Raw genomic sequence first — 20,963 nt, 5'->3', positions numbered from 1 at the left:
TGCGTAATTTCTAGTTTTGCATAAAAAAAAAAAAAGCCTCCCTGTCTTGCTGTGCTGTCCTATAAAAGCTCCGTTGTGGCTGTATGGTTAACGGTGTGTGCTTACTATGCGATGGTTTTGGGTCGATACTCGTTATTGTTCGTGTGTCGGATCCTATCTTAGTAGTAAGTTCTGTCTCACAGTGGCGTACGCAGAATTTCATCAAGGGGGGTTTCGTGCACTCAATTTCTAATCTTTTCAGGACAAACTTGATTTTTATAGGGGGCCGCGGTGGCTCAGTGGTAGAGCGTTTACCTCTGGCGGATAGGGTCCGTGATTCGATCCCAGCTCGCGCCACGTGAACTTTGTGGTGGATAAACACCGTGTGCGTGAGTTTTCTCGGGGTTCTCCCGTTTTTACCCACTTTCTTCATTCCACCATTTCATTCATTTCTCATTATCATCGCCTCTTTTAGCCTAGCGAGTTAGTTTCATGTTTATTTTTTCCATGGATTGCTCAAGAGGGAAGGTTAAACCCTGAACCCATCTTGCGTATGCCACTGCTGTCAGATGTAGTTACGTTAAACTTGAATCAATCAAGACAAGATATCGGAATAGAAATAAATTTGTGGCTTTACGTCCCACGATTATGCCCTGTAGGCTAAAGGAGACGGATGACTAATAGAAATGATAGACTATTAAATAATTGTTGGAATGGGAGTGTGAAAGCAAAGGGAGAACTTCGCGAAAACCTACCTACACGGTGTTGTTCACCAGAAACAAGATATGGGAATCAGTGGAGTATGCGGAATTTCGTTACGGGAGGGTTCAAGCATTCCATTTCATTTCCTTTTAGTATAAGCATGATTATATATTTTGATATAGTAAGTGCTTATTTTTTTCATATCTTGCTCAAGTGAAGGTTAAACCTCGAGCCGTTTTCCCGTGTGTACGCCACTGATGGGAATAAGAGTTCTTCCATGGAGCCAAAATATTACTGTGCGTATTTGGCGCACGTGATACTTTTATTTTTTATTTTTAAAAGGAAGTTAAAAAAAGCGTTATATGGATTAAAAGACAGTGAAGTCCGGTCTAGAACACCAGAAATAACGGTAATGGGATCTATTGATCACATTTCACCGATCGTATCGGTCAGCCATTCTTGAGTAGTAACACCAAGCAGTTTAATATATATGAAAACATATCAGTAATTCATTAATTTTCTTCACTAAATCTCAAATTAATGTGAAACTTTATCGTGAAGGTAACTCATACATATGTGATTACGCTCAATATGATTACGCCCAACAGTTTCGTCCAGAAATTACTTCGAATGGGCTTCAACAAGAAGTAGTTCTAATTTAACTGGCGACCGCTTTTCTCATTTCTTACATGTAATTATTGATACTATTTCAGGCTTATATGTTCAGTATTTTGAAAGATCGATATATTGTACCATAGCTTGGGAATGGCAGGAAAATCATTTATTCCTTTCTGCCCCATTTCTTATGAAACGAATTTCGTACATAGGTTTACCTATCATCTTTCGTGTTCTATAATACCGATTATTTTTGTTGTGGCCTTGAAGACTGTATTTTGATCAGTCACTCATGTCTTAATTCGTATCCAGTATTTGTACTTGGTTCCTTTGTCATTATTCTGCTGTAACACACTGACCTTGGAAGTCAGGGAATATCAAATTCTTGAAAATATGCCGAAAGTCATGGAAAGCTGCTATATTTCACAAAGAGCCAGGGTGTCGTCTTTTTTTAACTGCCCACACTGAAGGCATAAACATCTGAAAGTGTGAAGATATGTTTAGAATTATGAAGATTAAAAAAAAAAAAAAAAAAAAAAAAAAAAAAAAAAAAAAAAGCTGAAAAAAGAAAATTATATTTAGAAATAAAGAAGCTTGAAAAACATTGAAAGGTGTTAACACTTCAAGCTGTACAAGAAAAAGAACGAATTAAATAATAATAATAAAAAAAATCAAATGTAACAGAGAAAAAAGTTAGGCTTGCTAATTGTGAATAATCAAAGAGATGGCCAAGTTATGATACATGTTTATTTGTTTATGTTTATCATTGTATTCAGAATGCGAGACGGATTGTATAACTGTTGTTTGGTAGTAGTGTTTTATCGTATCCCAAATGCAGCAAGTTTGGTTTATAATAAGTACTTACAATAAGAAAATGAGCTTATACTGTTTAAATAATAATAAAGTGATGAACTGCTATGCGATTAAGAATTTTTTTTTCCTAAACCTAACCATAAACGATAGTATTTACTGGTTCGCGGGAAAGAAAATGTACTTAACAGTCATGAAAAATCAGGGAAATCAATAACCAGAATTTCATTGTGAACCCTGTGTAAGGTATGTCCACAGTTTCAACAACTGGACACCAACGAAGATGGAAACGTTGCACAATTATATAATGTGTGGAAATGATTAATATTATTACTTCTGATTTTTCGTTGCACGTTTATACCCTTGAATCTAAAGGGAACGAACGATTAACACTTTAACCGAAACATGGGTCTCTGAAACCCAGTGGTAAATTTTAAAACACAATGGTGGTACTTCTGGTTGCTCATGAAAGTTTAAGTTTATTTGGCTCTTTATTTTATACTTCCATATACATTGTATATAAAAATTAATATATTTCAAAGTAAATATAATACAAAATTGACTTATAGGTCTCTGAGACCTTGTGTTACTCATAACGCTTCTGAAACTCATGTTTCGGTTAAAGTGTTAATGAAAGTGAATGGTAGAATGTGGATGTGGGAGGAAACGGAGGAACCCACGGACATGAAGTTGTCCACCACAAACTCTATCGTGGCCAGAGATCATTATTATTGAAATATAAGTTGTGAAATGTGTAAACGAATTCATCTTTGTTTTCAATTTGATTTAAGCTGGATATTCTCTCGCAATTACTCAATAGAATAAGGATAAGAAGGAAGAGAGCTTTCTTCTGATTGAGTTCATTGCTCTCCAGAATTCAAGAAAATTTAAATATATACATAGTGGAGAAAAAGTTTTCCTTCTCAATCTAGTTAAGTGGGAAACAAACTAGGGAGACAAAGAATTCGCATGCTTTGCATTTGTAACTAATAACTTTTTTTTTTTTTTGTTATAATCTAATTGTATACTTAGGTTTACATAATGAAAACCACGGTTAGATTCAATTTTTATATTAATTCGTCAGTACCTTAACGAAAATATTAATGTAATATTAATTACATCCTTCACGTAATTGACCGTAAGGAACAGGAACTATACTAAATTTCTCCTGATACGGATCTCCGTAGATTTTAAACCGACCAGCCCACAGTTGGAAATTTGCGATGTGTAGTCATTATATTGCATATTTCATGGACATTATTCGTTTTCTTGACAGGCTATTTTTTTTTTTTTTTAATATAGCTTTTTGAAGAAACTGACATTGCCAAAGCTACCTGGCTGTCCTATTAGTCACCTACCCAAGTACAGATCAGATCTGACACTACTTGCAGCAATATGGATAGGATTCTAACATAATGGACCGAAAACTACATATTGTTTTTTATATTACTCCCTTGTTTTGGAAATCTAACCATTGAATTCTGTGGTGACAATGTGAATACGCAATCTCTTCACAACTTGATTAGTTTTGTTAGTGTAGATAGCTGAATCTTGATACTATGGCCTCCTTAATGTAGCAGGTATGGCGCTTAGCTTTAGTGCTTATTGCCCTAGGGTTCGATTCGCGGTGAATCTCATTCTTTATTGATCTTTATCATATATATATTCTAAGCTTTAAAACCACGAGACTTACTTCATATATAATGATTTAAATGCTAACGGGTCGAGTGTTCTTAACTTTTCGTAGCATAAAAAAAAAAAAGAGAAGTATCATTAATAAGTAGTGTATATATTGTATGGGTGACCTTACTAGTCGCCAATCATAGATGACTGTCGTACAGTGCGTATGTTGCAGTAGGTAATAACTCTGATTCATTGAACTACAGTCAACAGTGTTGCTTGATTATTTGACATGCAAAAATACATTGCGTGTTGTTTGTGTTGTAGTTACCAAAGGGAAAGAGGGATACAACTAGGTAACCAGGGAAAGAAAAAAACTAGAGCGTGATAGCTGGGCGTGGCATTTCTGGAGACCAAAAAGGAGGTATTGAGTTTGATGCTTGGAGCCAGTATGGCGTTTTTATAATGTCATGAACGCAAGAAAATATCACTCATCCGACGGAGCCAAGACATTTTCTTAGTCGAGTGTGTGCTGTTCACCTTGTCAAGTCGAGTGGTGAAGTGTGGCAACACTGCAGTCGTGCTGTCGAAGGGGATGAGTGAGGGTGGTTGTTGGGTATTGGTTGGCCGTCCTGTGTTTTCTGAACGTGACGAAGATGTGGAATCGTCTGCAGACACCTGACTGTCTGGAAGCATCTGTTCCAATCTTTTTCTTCTTCTTCTTCTTCTTTCAAGTAACATAGTCAGTGGTTGAGAAATTTTGTAGCACGAAAGATGTTTCGGTGACCAGAAGAGTATTAGCCACTGTCATTTTTTGAAAACTATATTTTTGTCTTCGCTACTCAGCAATATTTCCCCCCCCCCCCTTTTGCTCTAAACGAAACAGTGTCGTAACGAGGGACTAAATGGTTTTAGGCACGAGTTGAAAGGTTTCCTTGTTGGCAAACGCATCAAAGAGTTAACAACAGAAACGATACGTCTTGCATTGTAAACTAGCCAAGTGTTGGAAGACAATGCACATGGACGTGGACACTTGAGACAGCTATTGTTTCTAAATAATTGCAGACATTTTTGATTAGATTAATAATAAGTGTTGATCAACTAAAAATGCGTGAAAACGAAAATCTTGTTGAACTACTGTCAAACTGGAGGTAAGTATACGAATTATATAGATATTTTTCTCATAGGAATTTGTATGTAAGAAAAAAAAAAAAAAAACAATAAAGCACTACAGTTGGAGAAATATATTATCTGTTTAACAAGTTTCGGCATTTTAACGATTCCTTCATCAGATATAATGTACAAACAGAATAATGTGTTTGATGAAGGCGTTGTTATAAGACAGAAACAGTTAACACTGTTATTTCTTCAACTGTATTGTTTTGTTTGGAGTGTTTATTTATCTGAACCAGTCTTCATATCATATGGAACAAAGATATGAACTTTCTAATGAAATAAACGTCCTGATTATTAATAATTAAGTATATATATGCTACAGCTACAATTATAGTGCTATACAATTCGTGTTGCAATATTTTTAAAACTGATATAGGTTGCTGTTTTCCCTTTTTGCTAAGTGTGTTTGCACAAAATAATTTCTTGCGCAACCCATTGGGAAGTGTGGGAGCCTGAGAGAGCATCGATGACTGAAACAAGGCTACTTGAATTAACAGGGAGTCAAAATTACATGGTAAAGTGTGTATAAGATGTGTTAGGACATATTTGTAGTCCTTCCCTTATTGAGAATTGAAGGGAGTGACACTTAAATTTTTTCAGTTATTTCTGCCTTGTTACGTCAGTTACAGATTTACCTGCATTATCATTAGGTGCAATTTTACTATACGGATCCATAGATTGTAAAATGTACATAAAAATTCGGTCAAGTCTTTAATTTGCCCATTTCATGTCGAGAACAGAACCCAACCAATCCCTGCGGGGCTTTTAACCCGTTCTTATTACTACTTATACTATGGGTCCGTATAGTAAAACTGTACGTATCATTTTTATACTAGGGTGAACGGTCAAACCCGGTGACTGGATATCTGGATATTTTTTTTCAGGGTTTTCCTCAGTTTCGCCAAGTGAATGATGGAATGGTATCTTGAGTATAGTGCCTGGCATAGGCTATTTTTCTGCGATTGCTTATATTATTATTGATAGGCCTACAAGTAATTCGAATGTTAATTGGCGTCGGTTGTATCTGGAGTTCTGTTACATAAACCTAATAGAAATATAGCTTTATTTATTTATTTATTATTTTTTTTTTTATCTATATAAGCTACATTAGTAACATGACATCTTGTGCTAAGTAAGAGATGAGAACCTAATGGTGTGCGATTCAAACACATTCTGAGAAGTTTGTGTTTGAATTCAATTTAAAAAAATCATAGTGACATAATGTACATACCTATATATGGTCAAGGCTGGAATTGGTGATATTGATAATCGTTCATAGAAATATTTGACAACTTAGTGATACCGGTACTGTCACCTTTCGTGACTCTTCAAACTCAAGAATTCGTGGAGCTCCTTCGTGGCTAAGCGGTTAGCGTACGCGCATTTGGCATGGGAGACCCCGGGTTCGATTCCCGGCGGAGCTCATCTGTTTCGGATTCCACGTCAGTCAGTAGGTCCACGTCTCATATAACCTCGCTGCTGAACGGGATGTTAAATTCAAATTCAACTCAACTCAAGAACTCGTGAAATTCGCCTGGACACACTTGTAAGATTTATAGATTTGCAAAGTCAGGCAGTGCAGGGCCTACCTTTGTATTATCTCGATAAGCCCAAACCAGACTACATTAGCGAAGTCAGGCAGTGCAGGACATTCCTTTGTATTATCTCGATAAGCCCAAACCGGACTACATTAGCGAAGTCAGGCAGTACAGGGCCTGATTAGCGGGAAGATAGGTGACAATTCGCACTCAACAGATGGTGTTGGTACTGTGCGTTCACCCAGTATCGTGAGGACAATTAGGGAGGTACTTGGAACAAACAAACAAAAAAGCGAATTCCGATGTAGATAGGCAGCATTAACAGCAACGGGAACCGATATGCTGACCATATATCACCTCAAAGACATAAATGCCAGAAGTCGGCTAGTTTGACCTGGGCCCCTAAAGGAACAGAAAGAAGTCATTAGGTGTTAATATCAGCGGGGGAGGAGTAAGTAATTCGACATTTTACTTAAAAAAAAAAAAAAAAATCAACGACTTGGTGTGCTGAGTGCAAACTGGTGTTGTGGTGGCGAAAAATAGAGACAATTTGGGTTTGTTTTGCGCAATCATTGATAAACTCTGGCAAACAGAAAGAATTGAAATCTTTCAGTTTAAGTCCCACGATTATGTTCTTTAGGCTAAGAGAGACGGATAATTAAGGCAAGTGAGTGATGATGGAAGAATTGGTGGAATGATAATGTATGAGGAAGCAGGAGTACCCCGAGAAAACCCATGGCCACCTCATTCTGGCAAACTAAATGTTGCTTACCACTCAGCATTTACAGTCCGTCGATCTTCTAAAGCTATGGTTTGCCAGCGGAAGAAACAATCATCATTTGTTCGACAGCATTTCTCGAAATTTTGTTCGTTTGGGCTCAATTTAAACACCCACACAGTTTCTGTTTCTGTAAATAGATCCAAGTTTCGTCCCATGTAGCAGTGTAGTTAGGACGGTTGAATTTTTACTTCGCTTAAATTTTTGGAACATTTCTTTACACCAGTTGATACGAGCCTGTTTTCGAGCTTCGGTTTGTTGTGTAGGATCGAACGACATGAAAGTTTCCATTCAGTGGCGCATCCAGGGAGCGGAGATCGGGGCAATCCCCGCCCCTAGAAGGGGAAACTTCTTAATTTTATATATAAATAAAACCCATCCCAGAGTTTGGAGCTCTTAAAAGTAGCTCTAAGTACAAGTATTACAACCCATCGCCCCCTCCCCAGAAATCCGTTCTGGATCCGCCCCTACCATATGTTCAATTGGCATGCAAAATCGTATGTATTGCTTTCCTATCAATGGTCGAGGATCCCTGAATCTCACGATTCCTAAATGTCACATGCTGATCTCTTGTCAATGATTTCAGCACAGTGTCAACATAATTAGCAGAAACATACGTAGATAGATGACCTTCACGAAATCCATCAGTGAGAAAAATGCGACTACGACGCTAAACTTAGGAAAATCAATTGTACGAGAGTCGGTCAATAAGTTTTTGTCCTCATTATGAAGGAGTTGAGGGAAAAGGGCCAAATGCAGACATGATGAGTCTTTCTCTACATAGTCACCACGCAAAGTAACACATTTCTGCAACCGGTCTTTCAGCTTCTACAGCCTGTCCTTGTAGAACGTGTCACATTATCTGGAAAATCAGTGCTCCACTGCAACAATGACCTCTGTATCTGAAGAAAAACGCCGTCGTTTCAGAGACTTCCAGGTTTGGAAACAAGAAGAAATCTGGCGGTGCGAAGTCAGATGAATATGGAGGATGGGAAAGCAGTTGGTTCCCGAGGCGTTAGACGTGATTCATGGTTTTCTGGGCTTTGTGGGCGGGAGCATTATCAACTAACAGGCTAACACCTTTGGTGAGAGTTCCACACTGCTTTTCCTTTAGAGCATCGCGAAATTTTGTCGTCACACTATACCCATAAGTTAGGTAATCCGTAAGAATAACGCCCTTGCAATTCCAGAAAACAGAAAGCATGAATTATTAGAAGGCTGCACACAGGCATTTTTTTAGGGGTGGGGAGAACTGCTATATTTTCACTGTTTACTCATCACTTTGGTCTCTGGGTCAAAGTGATATACTCAACATTCATCCATTGTCACGAGACGATCGAAAAAGTCGTCCTCCTTGGGTAGACAGAGGGCCAACACTTCCGATGCACTATCAGCGCATTGCTGTTTATGAAAAGGAGTGAGTAACTTGGGAACCCACCGTGCGGACACTTTGGATAGATGAAAGTAATTATGCAAGATAGTGGATACTGAGTCATGGAAAATCTTCAACTGATGTACAATAGTAGTTATGGTTATTCGTCGGTCTTCCTTCACTAGAAGTTCCACTTTCCGAATCATGTTGTCATCAATAGCTGAACACGTGTTCCCTCTAGATTCGTCCTCCATACTCATCCGTCTATATTTCAGCTGTCTCTTCCATGTTTTAATAGTGATTAAGGATGGGCGGTTTTCATCATAAACAGTTTTCATCTCTGGATAGATGTCCCTGGCTTCCATCCTCTTTAGATGGAGGAACCTTATGACCGCGCGATATTCCACTTTTGCCATTTCTACACTTTCACTCTTTCCAGACGCCATATCTTCAACAGTTTTGAATCAAGAAGCATAAAATTCTACACATTAGTCTCATCAGACAATGTGTCGCATTTCGTACATAATTTGCATACAAATAGCTAAAATGTTTTCATACGAGGGCAAAAATATATTGACCATTCTTCGCACACGGTTCTGTTGGATGGTGCTTCATCTATTTTTTTTTTTTTTAAGTATCTCAGTGCATTCTTTCGGTGTTAAACTACTTTTAAAATCGTTAAAAAGAGCTTCCCTCGTCTGTCCTAGTGGCTAGCACGAGCACTTGTGCACGTGATCCTGCGTTCGATTCCCGGCATGAGAGAATTGAAATTTGAATGCATTAGGATGGTTCGCATTACTAGTACAGTCTTGGTTCGGAAAGGGGACGCAAAAGTGCTTTATCTATTGAAACAGAATTTTCCAACTGGCACACGCATGCTTTTGAAGGATAGATGAATATATTAAGTAATTAAATGAAGGGAAAGTTATGCTAACGGTAACCCAGTAACAAAATTCCCTCCTGCTATTTAAAAAAGGATGTTGCGATCTTAGAAAGGTTATAAACTTACGTTATTTATTAATTAAAATGTGCAATAACTCGCAGCTACAAATTGCGTGAGTATCTAGTTAAGTGAGAGGGACTATCCTCATTTGTAAAGTTTTTCGTGCCGTGCGATAATATCTTCGGCATATATTGATCAGTTCGCGTACAATATCGTGCCACCATTATTTCCTAGGAGGAATGTCATATGTACATACATGGTGGCAATAATTTAATTAATATTCTTTGCACTGTTATACACATAAGCAAGTAGCAAAGTCATGTGCAGGACCGTATTTACGCATGGGTCAAGAATAAGGGCGGCAAATATTTTTGGACCAATTTTCTCATTAAATCAGATCAACCTTAATTTTATTAACTGAAGTGTTTTCATTAGTAGCGCTTCCTTACCATTTTGTTCTATGGCGATAAAGGTTAAAACCAAAAATCTTTAATTTCAACCACTTTCGGTTTGAATAGAGGATTAAAGGGGGAGATAGGACCTTTTCTGTTGACTCTGAATCGAGCAAAGAACCGCTTTTCAATATCTCTTACAGCTTTTGTTCTATGAATATCAGTATTGAAACCAGAACTATTAGTAAATTTAACCGCTTCCTGTTTCAATATATTGATGCATGATGGGCCGATATGCGCTCTTGAGACGCTGTATCAATTGAAAAAAAAATGTTTGTCGCTGTCTATTATCATTTCTGTTCTATGGCAATAAATTTTGAAACTAAAAGTTATTAGTTTGAACCACTTCCGATTTGAATAGAGCTTCAACGGAGAAGATGGAACCTATTCTTGGGAAGCTCAATCGATTGTGAGAAATTTCATCTCAGTATCTCTTAACCGCTTTTGCTCTATGGAAATCAATACTGAAACTAGACGTAGCAGTAAATTTCAACTACTTCTAGTTTTGGTGGAGTGTTGAGGTTTGTGATTATATGTTCTCTGGAGACCCTGAATCGATGGCATCACAATTTATTACTGTTTTCGTTCTATGGCGATGAATGTAAATGGGTAATTTCAATCACTTCCGGCGTGAATGGAACGTCAACGGAGAAGATTGAACCAATTTTTGGGACGCTAAGTCGATTTACACTTTTGCTCTACAGAAATCGGTATTGAAACCTAAAGTAATAGTAAATTGAAACTACTTCTGGTTTTGGTAGAATATTGTAGATAGTCGTGTTCAGACGCTGATTCATTTGCAAAAAATAGGTTTTCGCTATTCTTTACCGTTTTTGTTCTATGATTAAAAAAACGTTTAAACCGGAAATGGTTTATTTGAACCATTTCCGACTTTAATAGAGAGTTAACGGAGGAGATGGAACCTATTTCGTGGAACCATGAATCGATGGCGAGAAACCGATTCTTGATATATCTTCACGTTTTTGCTCTGATACCCATCCACAAACGGACGGACAAAACCGTTCTATAAGGTTTCCGACACTTATGCATAGCATAGTCTAAAGACTCTTTCTCTCTCATAGCACTTATGCATGCTCTAAAAACGCTCAAATATGTGTATACTTATTTTAAATAAGAAGTCCATGTACTAGATTTAATGTCTTTAACTTTCTGGGTTTGGAGATATTAACATTTTAGTATAGTAATTGCTATCCCTGTTTCTCCCCTTCCCTGTTGAATTTCGAAAAATCCTTCCTCAGTGGTACCTTATATTACCAATCCTATAGGCCTACCCTGTTCAAATTTTAAGTTTCTAGTTTAAGCCGTTTGGCCTGGGTCTGTAATCAGTCAATCAGTCGCTCAAGACGACGACTTTTATATGTAGAGGTTTAACTTCTAAAATGGTGATATGATAATATTTTCATGATGCATTGAAACTAGTATACATTCAACTTCGATCGTTTCTACAGCAGATGTGTAATTCATTCGACCATTCATTTTTAGCGCTAAGACAAACTAACTGTTTAACGTAGACTTTGAATCACACGTGTCCCTGTCGATAATCTTAAGGATTCTTAACACTGGTATTCCATGCCAAAGACGCGTATACAAACTACATATTCACGAGGAAGCTTCAAAATATGCATGAAGTTCCGAAAGTCTACCTGGAACCGAATTTTTGAACCCCATGTATATTGTACTCCTTAAACCTACCCTTCATGACTTGAGAACCTCTATCCAGAAAGTTCGGCGAATATGTCTATATTTAGAGTGGATTGTCATACCTGAAACAGCAGTTACTGTTCTTCGAAGTAATCCTCATTTATGGTAACGCACTTCTGGGGATGGCTGTACAAGTCCTTGCAACTCCTGGTGTTCTCGTCTTTAGGATGGCCTTCACAGCTGGGTCGTAGCATTACGTTAGATGTCCGAAATGTACAGAAACCTCTGGCACTTCAGAGCTGATTTCCATTTAAGGAACAAGAAAAGATCCGTGGGAGACAATTTTAGGGAGTAGGGTGGGTGACATATCTTCCCTGTTGGCCAGGGATTGCCGCACCAGAATGCAGTGTATGGCCAGGCATTGTGGAGTAGGATCCAGTAGTCTTGCTTAGCGTACTGCGGAAGTACCCGCTTGAACCGTTGCAGCAGACGTTTCAGTATTCGTACATAATGGCATTGAACGTGGTGCTCACAGGGAGGAATTCTTTATGGATGAGACTCTCAAAGTCGAAGACCATCACGAACATTGTCTTGGTGTGGGATCTCTCACTTCTCACCTCCTTGCTTTCTGACAAACATGGACTCCACCAATCCGTAATTCGACGCTTGCTTTCGGGGGTCGTACCTCAGGCACCAGGTCTCATCACGATGGTTTTCAGGAACTTTGGGTCTCGATCCGCCATGTCGATGAGGTCCCTACAGGCGTCAAGTCGAAGTTGCATTTCGTACAGCGTAAAAGTGTGGGGAACGAACTGGGAGCAAAGCTTGCGTTCACTTAAATCCTGGGTCATTATGAGATAATCATCTTAGGATCAATTCCCACTTCCTCCGCTATCATTCGCACTGTCACGCGGCAATCGTGGGCCAAAAGTTCCTTCACTTTCTGTACATTGTCCGGGATGCGTGCAGTTGCAGGCCTGACAGTTCGGAGGGCGTCTTCCACGGTGTCCCGCCTTTCTCGGAAACATTAAACCACTGGACACTTCAAGGTAACAACATGTTTGAACAAAACAGCATATTCGTTCGCTGCTCCAGTTTCGTATACATTTTTGGTTTCGACCGTGCGCACTGCATCTCCACTGTACAATGTGCGATTTTGTTCAGTCACGAGAATTGTGTGATAAGATTGTATGTAATTATAGGCGTTTAGAGTACTGTTCTGTGAGACAGGTGATTGTTAGAAAGAGCCAAGCCAAACACGTGAACAGAGAGTAACATCAAGCATCGTGATTTACACTGTTGCCAAATCTCTCATAGACATTAATCAGAGTTGCAAACTCCATATTAAAAGAAGCACATTTTTGTACGGTCGTTCCTCATTCGTATACAATAATAAAAGTCTAATAATTTTTCCTTAATTACTGAGAAGGCACGTATGTTCGAAGTAAATATTCTATTATGACTTGCGTATCTTTAAATGTTGATAAATGTTATCCATTGTGTTCGTGTGGTCACTTGTAACACTAAAACAGTGTTTGGAATGTAAGTACCCGGCTACTTAAGGCGATCGCAAAGCGTATTTATTGCTCATGCGTACGCTTGGAATACGCTGACCATGTATTTAAATGTAGATGGCTAATCTCAAACGCGAAAGCAATAAAAACGCGAAGAAAACGTCAGCTCGAGCGTATTTGGTAGGGATGTGCACGAGACAAGATTTATGGCTGTCTCGACTTGAAAATGTGCTGTAAAAGTGATGTCTCGACTCGAAAAATATATTTTTTTCTATTGGAAGAGCCGTGTCTCGACTCGAATTTTGTCAGGAAAATCCTGTCTCGACTCGTCTCGTGCGCATCCCTAGTATTTGGTGCGTTTCGGAACAATAGACCGCCTGCTGTTTAAAAGATTTCAAAAGGAAGGACAAAAAGGAAAGACGTGTTGCCAGGCAAGGGGATTGTAGCAAGAAACAGCTGCTTGGAAGATGGTTTGTGCAGAGTATTGGAACTCTGCTAGTATAGACCTGGACCTGGCAAAAAGACCCGGAAACCCTGACTGGCTTACAGTATGATTTACAACTCTGGCAAAAGTAAAATTACTGAATAGCCACCTTGGCCGCGTTCGCTACAGGGGGTAACGCATCAAAAACGCTTTCTCAAATAGTCACTCTGTAAGACTTTGGTGAACTGATGTTGCACCGACACTCGTAAACTTTCTTGTTTCATGTGGAATTTTTAAAATGGTACTTCGAGACGATAAATGTCTCGTCTCGTTTTCATAAGTAGACATATTATCCGTATTGATTGAGTCAGTTCGAAATACACAAAGAAGAATATTCGTAAAATATATTTAGACAGTGTGATATGCTGTATAAACAAAATGACCGAGAACGAGAAACAATTACAGTAAGAGTATTCGATCCAAAACGTTCTGGTCAGTTGTTGTTCATATTACGCACGCAAAAGTTTTATACAAAGTTTCCGATTAGTCATTTACTTGGCTTTTTTGTACAATATCTCTGTGTTCACTACAAATAATTTTCAAACGGAAGATCGACAGAATGCTGTCCAGCACGTTTCTTTTTTGCTTTTTTTTCTTCTTGACTTAATCTAGAATTTTGAACATAAGGATGACAAAACAGAATGATACACAGGTTTTTCCTATCATATGGAGAATGCTAGACTTGATTATTTAGATTTTTAACGTATCATTAAAATCACTTAATTGATATTGATTGTTTGAAGTATGAAAAATTCTGTTCTTGAGCTTTGAGCTGTTCTTGTACAATTAACAGCGAAAACAAATCCCATCTTGTTCCAGTTCTGTTTAATTTAAGGTCCCACGTCTATGGCTTTTAGGTCAAATTAGACGGATAATTAATACAAAGGGTCCGCGGTGGCTCAGTGGTATAGTGTTCACCTCTGGTGCGTGGATTCGTTCCCAGCTCGCGCCAAGTGGACTTTGTGGTGGACAAACACCGTGTGCGTAGATTTTCTTGGAGTTCTGTTTCTTCCCACTTTATTCATTCCACCATTGCATCCATTTCTCATCATCACCGTCTCCTTTAGCCGGAACAGCCATGAGACGTAAAGCTGAAAGATTTCAGTTATTAAAACTGAAAGACAATGAAATAAATAGTAAAATGGAAATGGGAGAGCGCTGAGAAAACCCATGGATATGTCCATCACAAACTCACGATGCCTGGGATTGAACTAGAAACTCAGAAGTGAGCACTGCACCACTGAGCCACCATGCTCTTGAAAGTAATTTCCTATCCGCAGATACTCTTCCGTTAATGTTTTTGGAATGAATTGTACAGTCCGCGGCAAGAAACCTGCAACATGAGCATTTAAGTTTATTGTGAAACTACGCCTAACAGCGCAGGGAATCAACATAACGTCTAAGTGGCACGAATTATGCCAGGAAAAACCTCGGCATCCTCCCGCATACTTACTTTGGAGTAAAAGATCGCGTCGTTTCACAATAATCTTACTTGCTCATGTTGCAGGTTTTTTGCTGCGGACTGTACAATTTAAATCAGCAATGGATGGTTTTAGTGAGCATGTAGTATGTTCTTCAGAGGAAACCTATCTCGGGTAAATTTTGAATATTTGAATTAGGTAATAGGCTATAGGGACATGAATACAAACAAAATTGCGTATCCGAAGGATTTATGTTTCCTCAGGGGTAAAATTGTATTATTTCTAATTATGTCTTTAGATGTCGTATAAAGAATCGTATCTGCGTTAGGAATGATGTATTCAGATTATCACAGTCTCATTTTCCAGTTCAGTTTTTTGTGACATACTTTGCTTCTCCCACTTTCAGTAAATAATACGAATTGATTCAAAGGAGAGACCGAAACATCTGATGTTGACAAAGGCAACAGTGAAAAAAAAAAAAAAAAGAATATTGATATTAGGGTTGATGACAGACCCATAACTTTTCGTACATTGGCAACACTTCTATACACTTCCCTTTTATTTCGCCCTTCTTCTTGGTTATATCTGTCTGTATAACTGCTCCCAGCGTAAAACCGCCCCCTGATGTGATACATTGACCAGTTACCAATATCTGGGTTAAAGCTTGGAACTAGAGTAAGTAACCACTTTGTAGGTGACTGTACAATCTCCATAAAAAAGTCAATACCCTCTGTACAATTTGTTTTTCAATGATATTGACCTAAAAAAAAAAAACTTTTTACAGAAATGGTTATGTAAAGAAGTATGCTTTTTCTATGAATTACTCCTACGGTATTAAAATTTCTCATTTATTCCAAAATTTCTGAGGAAGGAAATTATTTACGGTTGACTGAGTGTACAGCATAATTTTTTGATTGATTTGTTGCAATTCAGTAATCGGTACCTTGGCAATCCGAATAATAGCTTGGGTTTTCAATTCAAGCTTTATATTTCTACCCGAGGAATCGAATCCAAGAACTAGTGTTAGCCACGTGGCACGAAAAAGGAACAACCCACGTTTAATTTGCTCTAATGTTTGCTTATGGTAGATAATATAGTGTCCGTGGATTTTCTCGAGGTATTCCCACATTCTCATTCCATTGTCATTCACTTGTCTTAATCTTGCATCTCCCTTAGTCCATCTTGGGGCGTTAAGCTGAAAGATTTTATTTTTCTCTAATGTGTGCGTGTGGCCCTGCGTAGCGTAGTCGCTAACGGTCTCTCCTTCGGTCCCGAGTTCGATTCCCGGTGGGAGTACTCGGTCAAAAAAGTGTAAAACGCTCAGCCTTCCTGAATGAGGTTTTCTTGGGTTTTCCTCATTCACACCAGGCCAATGCAGGTGTGGTACCTAACTTCTAGGTCCCAGGCCGCTTCCTTCTTTCCCTTTTCCCGGATAGTGTGCTTGCCGAGGGACATCATCCCTCAAAACGTGAAGGGCTAAATAACCTTAGATGCCGAAAGCTCAGAAATCTAAATCTTCTCTAATGTGTGCCTGGTTACTAATAAAATCGAATTAATCATCTTAAACTCAGTTCTACACTCTACCAAATATAATTATTTTGTTCCATTAAAAAAAATCTTTCTTTTGGATGTTAGGGCAATTGTAGTGGAATGTGTCCTTTATAGTACGATTCTGTTGTACTATTTGACGGCCGAAGTTAAAAAGAAGCCGACTTTCGAGAAATAACATGTTAACCTTTGTTTCTTTGTTTTTTTCTTCTTTTTTTGTTTTTGTTTTGAACGAACGTGTTTGTATACAGCTGAGACGAAGCGACAATAGCAACCTCTGATAACACGCTTTGCTTAAAATTTAATTCATTTCCAAAAATGTATCTGTATTGTGCAGTAACCTAAACATAAAGATTAATCCTTTTATAATAGTCAAGGACGATATTATTATTATTATTATTATTATTATTATTATTATTATTATTATTATTATTATTATTATTATTATTATTATTATTATTATTATTATTATTATTTATAGTGCCAGTACCTACAATGATCCAGAAACAATCAATTCGTCAGAATTTGAATTTTTTACATCCAGAGTACATTTTTTTTTTTAAAAAAAAGGATATTCGCTCCTTTACTCGGAGTTTCGGGTAAATCAGAATGTGTGAATTGAGCTCTATTATTGAATTGAATTACATAATTCTTTTTGTTAAATTATGTAAAAGAACTATTAACATTTTTTTGTAAATTCTCTTGGTTTTTTAAAAAATAAATTTCTGGTTGTACGTCCCACGTTTATAGTTTTGACTTGTGGAAACGGATGCAGTGTTTCTTCTAGAGTACCAGAAGTGCCCCCCAAATACTAAGTGTGCCCCCCGGAACATTTTTTCTGAAAGAACGACTGAACGGATGATCAATGGACGTGAATGGCTATGAAATAATCAGTGGAATAATCATGTGGAAGGAAACGGGAAAACTCCGAGCAAATCCACAGACACCCATTTTCTCTCATCTTCTCATTACACCAATTCTTCCATCATCATTCACTTGTAATCGTCCGTCGGACATAATCGTGGGACGTTAATTCAAAGATTTCGTTATATTTTTTTGCTTCTCTTTTCCTAATATTAGGAACATTCGGTGAAGGCTGTAGGACGTTTTGCAATTTTTCAAAAAGTTTTTGCTAGTTTCTGCTCATATGACACACCTATTTTCGAATTAGTTCGGGTTTTAAATAAATCAATTATTCATAACTGTAGTGCTAAAATGCATGGTGTTAAAACTTTTAAATTTCATGAACCTTTGAATCAGTTGACAAGAAACCAACTTCCAAGAAATAACATGTCGACCTTTATGTTGGATCATCTCTCTCTCTCTCTCTCTCTCTCTCTTTCCCACTTTTTTGTTAAATTTTCAAGGATAAACTTTGCTACACAGTTTACATTAGAGAGTACACTCTAATTTTGGTCTTACTATAGCCTTATACACAGAAATATCTGGGCCAATATTTTTAAAACTTGTTTTGGGTTAAGAGAAAACCTATACATTTCATTGCTTATTTAAATAGTATTTCAAACCTTTCCTAAATTTTCACAGCCAGAGTTGAAGGGCAAAACCCTCCCGCAAACACTTTCTTTCCTATCGCCTGTCTAGTTTCTCCGTCCGCTGTCCTCCAGGATTTACAGAATATGTTTTTTTCAATTGAATAAGCTTGTCTATCAGGCAGGTGTTTAAAGAATTGTTCTCTAAGGCAGGTTAACGCGAGAAAGAGCCAAGGTGAAGTTAAGATGTTGATGTTTCCAATCTTGAATTAGAGTTGGAAACTCCATACTAAAACAAGCCCCCCTAGAGGAAATCGTACTTCGGAATATCGAAAACCCAATTGAATTTTTACATTAGTTACAGCAAAATTTGAACCTATATTTGAAATGCGTATACTTGCCCACCCTTGGAAACCACAATATGGGTGCCCTTAACCTCTTATATTAATCATAATGTAAATTATGATTATGAAAGTCTATAAATTACTGGGTATTTAATTTTTTATGAAACTATTTATAAAATATAGGAGTAAACTTTGTGTGAGATAAAAAGATTTATTACATGAAAAGGGTAGTACGGAGTCAAAAGCTTTTGCTAAATCTATAATATTGCATCTAATTGCAATCTTGATTATGTATCTTATAATAATAATATAATTTGTTCTTCCTCACGTATCCATTGAAGGATTAGATCTCCCTTGGGGATATATTGTTAGCGTACACACCTTTGGCGCGGAGAATCCGAGTTCGATTCCCGATGAGAGCTCATGTGGTTCGGATCTCACGTTAATCTCACGTCCACGTCTCATATAGCCTCACTGTTGAAAGAGACTCGTAACTCCAGTCATATCAACCCATAAAAGACTATAACATATCAACGGTTTTTTAGCTGGGTGGTACGTTCTCAGCACACCGAGACCAAATCCTATCATCATTATTCCTGGCTTTGTAAACCGAAATACCGCGCCTCTTAATTCAGGTAGCTTCCCTATCACCTCACGATATGTGGTTCCACTGGAAATTATATGTATTCCATCGAGGATTGAGCGTCGAACCGCCAGAGCTAAATTTTGGGATATTCAGAGAATAACAAAAATACATTATAGCTGTTTTAGCCAATAAAGAAACTGTACCGGGTTAAATGACACACAGAATTTGATGTAGCATGGCCAACGCCATGCCGTTCATGAACTTGCTTGGTATTCGCCCTATTGCTTCTTAATTGATGTAGCTTTCTGCTTCCCTCACGACACCGAATTGGTATTTAAAAAAAAATCTTTGTTATCATTCAGCACCGGAACCGGGGTTACTTCTACAAAAGTCGTTTTTGGAGAAAGAGCATCGGTAATTTTCATTTCATCGTCGATATAAATAGCTCGATGTTAAATTCTTGTATTATAATTGAAACCTCGATACAAATCTCGTTGGTAATTTGCTTGACACAGTAATGCTAATATATAAAATGTTCTTAATGAAAAGAAAAGTGACGTATGCCCATATATATTTTTCAGTTTTGTCCTCGTCGTATTATGGTATATAGTTAATCTGACAACTAGGATTGCAAGATTCACGTATGACTCGCTATGTTGTTTATATACTCATTGTACGTGCTGCCCGAAAGAAAAGTGGTATGTTGATACTTTGAAATGCTATTTTGCACTCGTGGTTTTGCAATTCATTTTTCCCTGGCTCTAATCTATATTCTGTACGCTTAAATGGGTTATGTTAACTTGCTTGAACAATGTCTGAGAGGAAAAAAACATATACATATTAAGATTTATATTGTTAAATATCCTAAGTAATTTACCGTATGTTGGGTGTAGTGTTGCTTGTTTATACTTCTTACCTGGCTTTATGGCAGAGAAAATATCAGCTACCTTGCTTTAAACACCCGCCATACCTACGACCTTCTGCCACCTCTCACCATCAGCACGCCCATCTTCGTCGATGTTCCTCGAGGACCGTCGTATGGCACCGACGATACCTTCTCTTGTATCATAACGCTTTCCGGAAAGTGATTCTATGTTATTGGCAAAGAAATCATGTCGCACGGACCCATATTTATGGAATACATTTCGTTGTCAATTAACGCAGATCTCGACAGTGTTATCTGTGTGACATCTTGCGTTGTTATGCAAAATAACTGGAGTCGTCAGCTACTTCTGTCGCCTTCTTCTGAGTACCGGACGAAGGTAATGTTGCAAGAAACTACAGTAGTAGGCTGCATTGACAGTCTGCCTGTGACGTACAGAATGATGCAGGATTACCTTGTGGATTTCTTATGCCACAATGAACACTGTAGTCACATCAGTATCTTACGCATGATGCACACTGTCTTTGGACTAACCGATTGGAGATCATTTCCTCTCATTTAATTGGTGCTTCAAATGTTGTTCATAGAGAGAGCTCAAGTTTCGTCCGTAGTGAGGTATGCCCGAGTAACGAAATTGTTGTCTTCCGTTTCATACCGGCGCAGCAAGTCCTGTGCAGTTGCATAACGTTGCCATTTCTATTTTAATACTTCGGTGATTTGATGGAGTATCCACCGGGCTGCAATTTCATGGAATACATGAAGTACTGCATGATGTGAAAAAAGACTTTGTATCATACACCTACGTTCGCGGATAACTTATTTGCGTAATCCATAGGCGATCCACTACCAGCAGAGAAAAAAGAAGCTGACTTGTGTGTTTGTTAGTTTAAGTTGTCCTGAACGGCATCCCTGCCTTGCGAAGCACTTTCACCCATTGCACAGCAACCCTTCGTAACCACATTGTTCACGCAGTCCCTAGAAATAATCCTGTGCACTTTGACTACGTATCACTTCAATGTAGATCCAAGCAAGTTGTTGTACTTACG

The 20,963-nt window shown here is 38.0% G+C and overlaps 1 protein-coding gene across 1 annotated transcript in view; it reads left to right on the top strand.

The window, feature by feature from the left end:
• Positions 1 to 4,630: 4,630 nt before the first annotated feature.
• Positions 4,631 to 20,963, top strand: part of LOC145678845 (uncharacterized) — a 424,622-nt gene continuing 408,289 nt past the window's right edge. Inside the window, 1 exon segment of the mRNA XM_081749405.1 lies at positions 4,631 to 4,877. Coding sequence (XP_081605531.1) covers positions 4,834 to 4,877 — 44 coding nt within the window. The 5' untranslated portion in view covers positions 4,631 to 4,833.

This window comes from Thermobia domestica, chromosome 2 (assembly GCF_964235325.1).
Source record: "Thermobia domestica chromosome 2, izTheDome1.hap1.1, whole genome shotgun sequence".
Lineage (NCBI taxonomy): Eukaryota > Metazoa > Arthropoda > Insecta > Zygentoma > Lepismatidae > Thermobia > Thermobia domestica.
The sequence above is the reverse complement of the archived record's forward strand: the minus strand, read 5'-3'. Positions and strand labels throughout refer to the sequence as shown.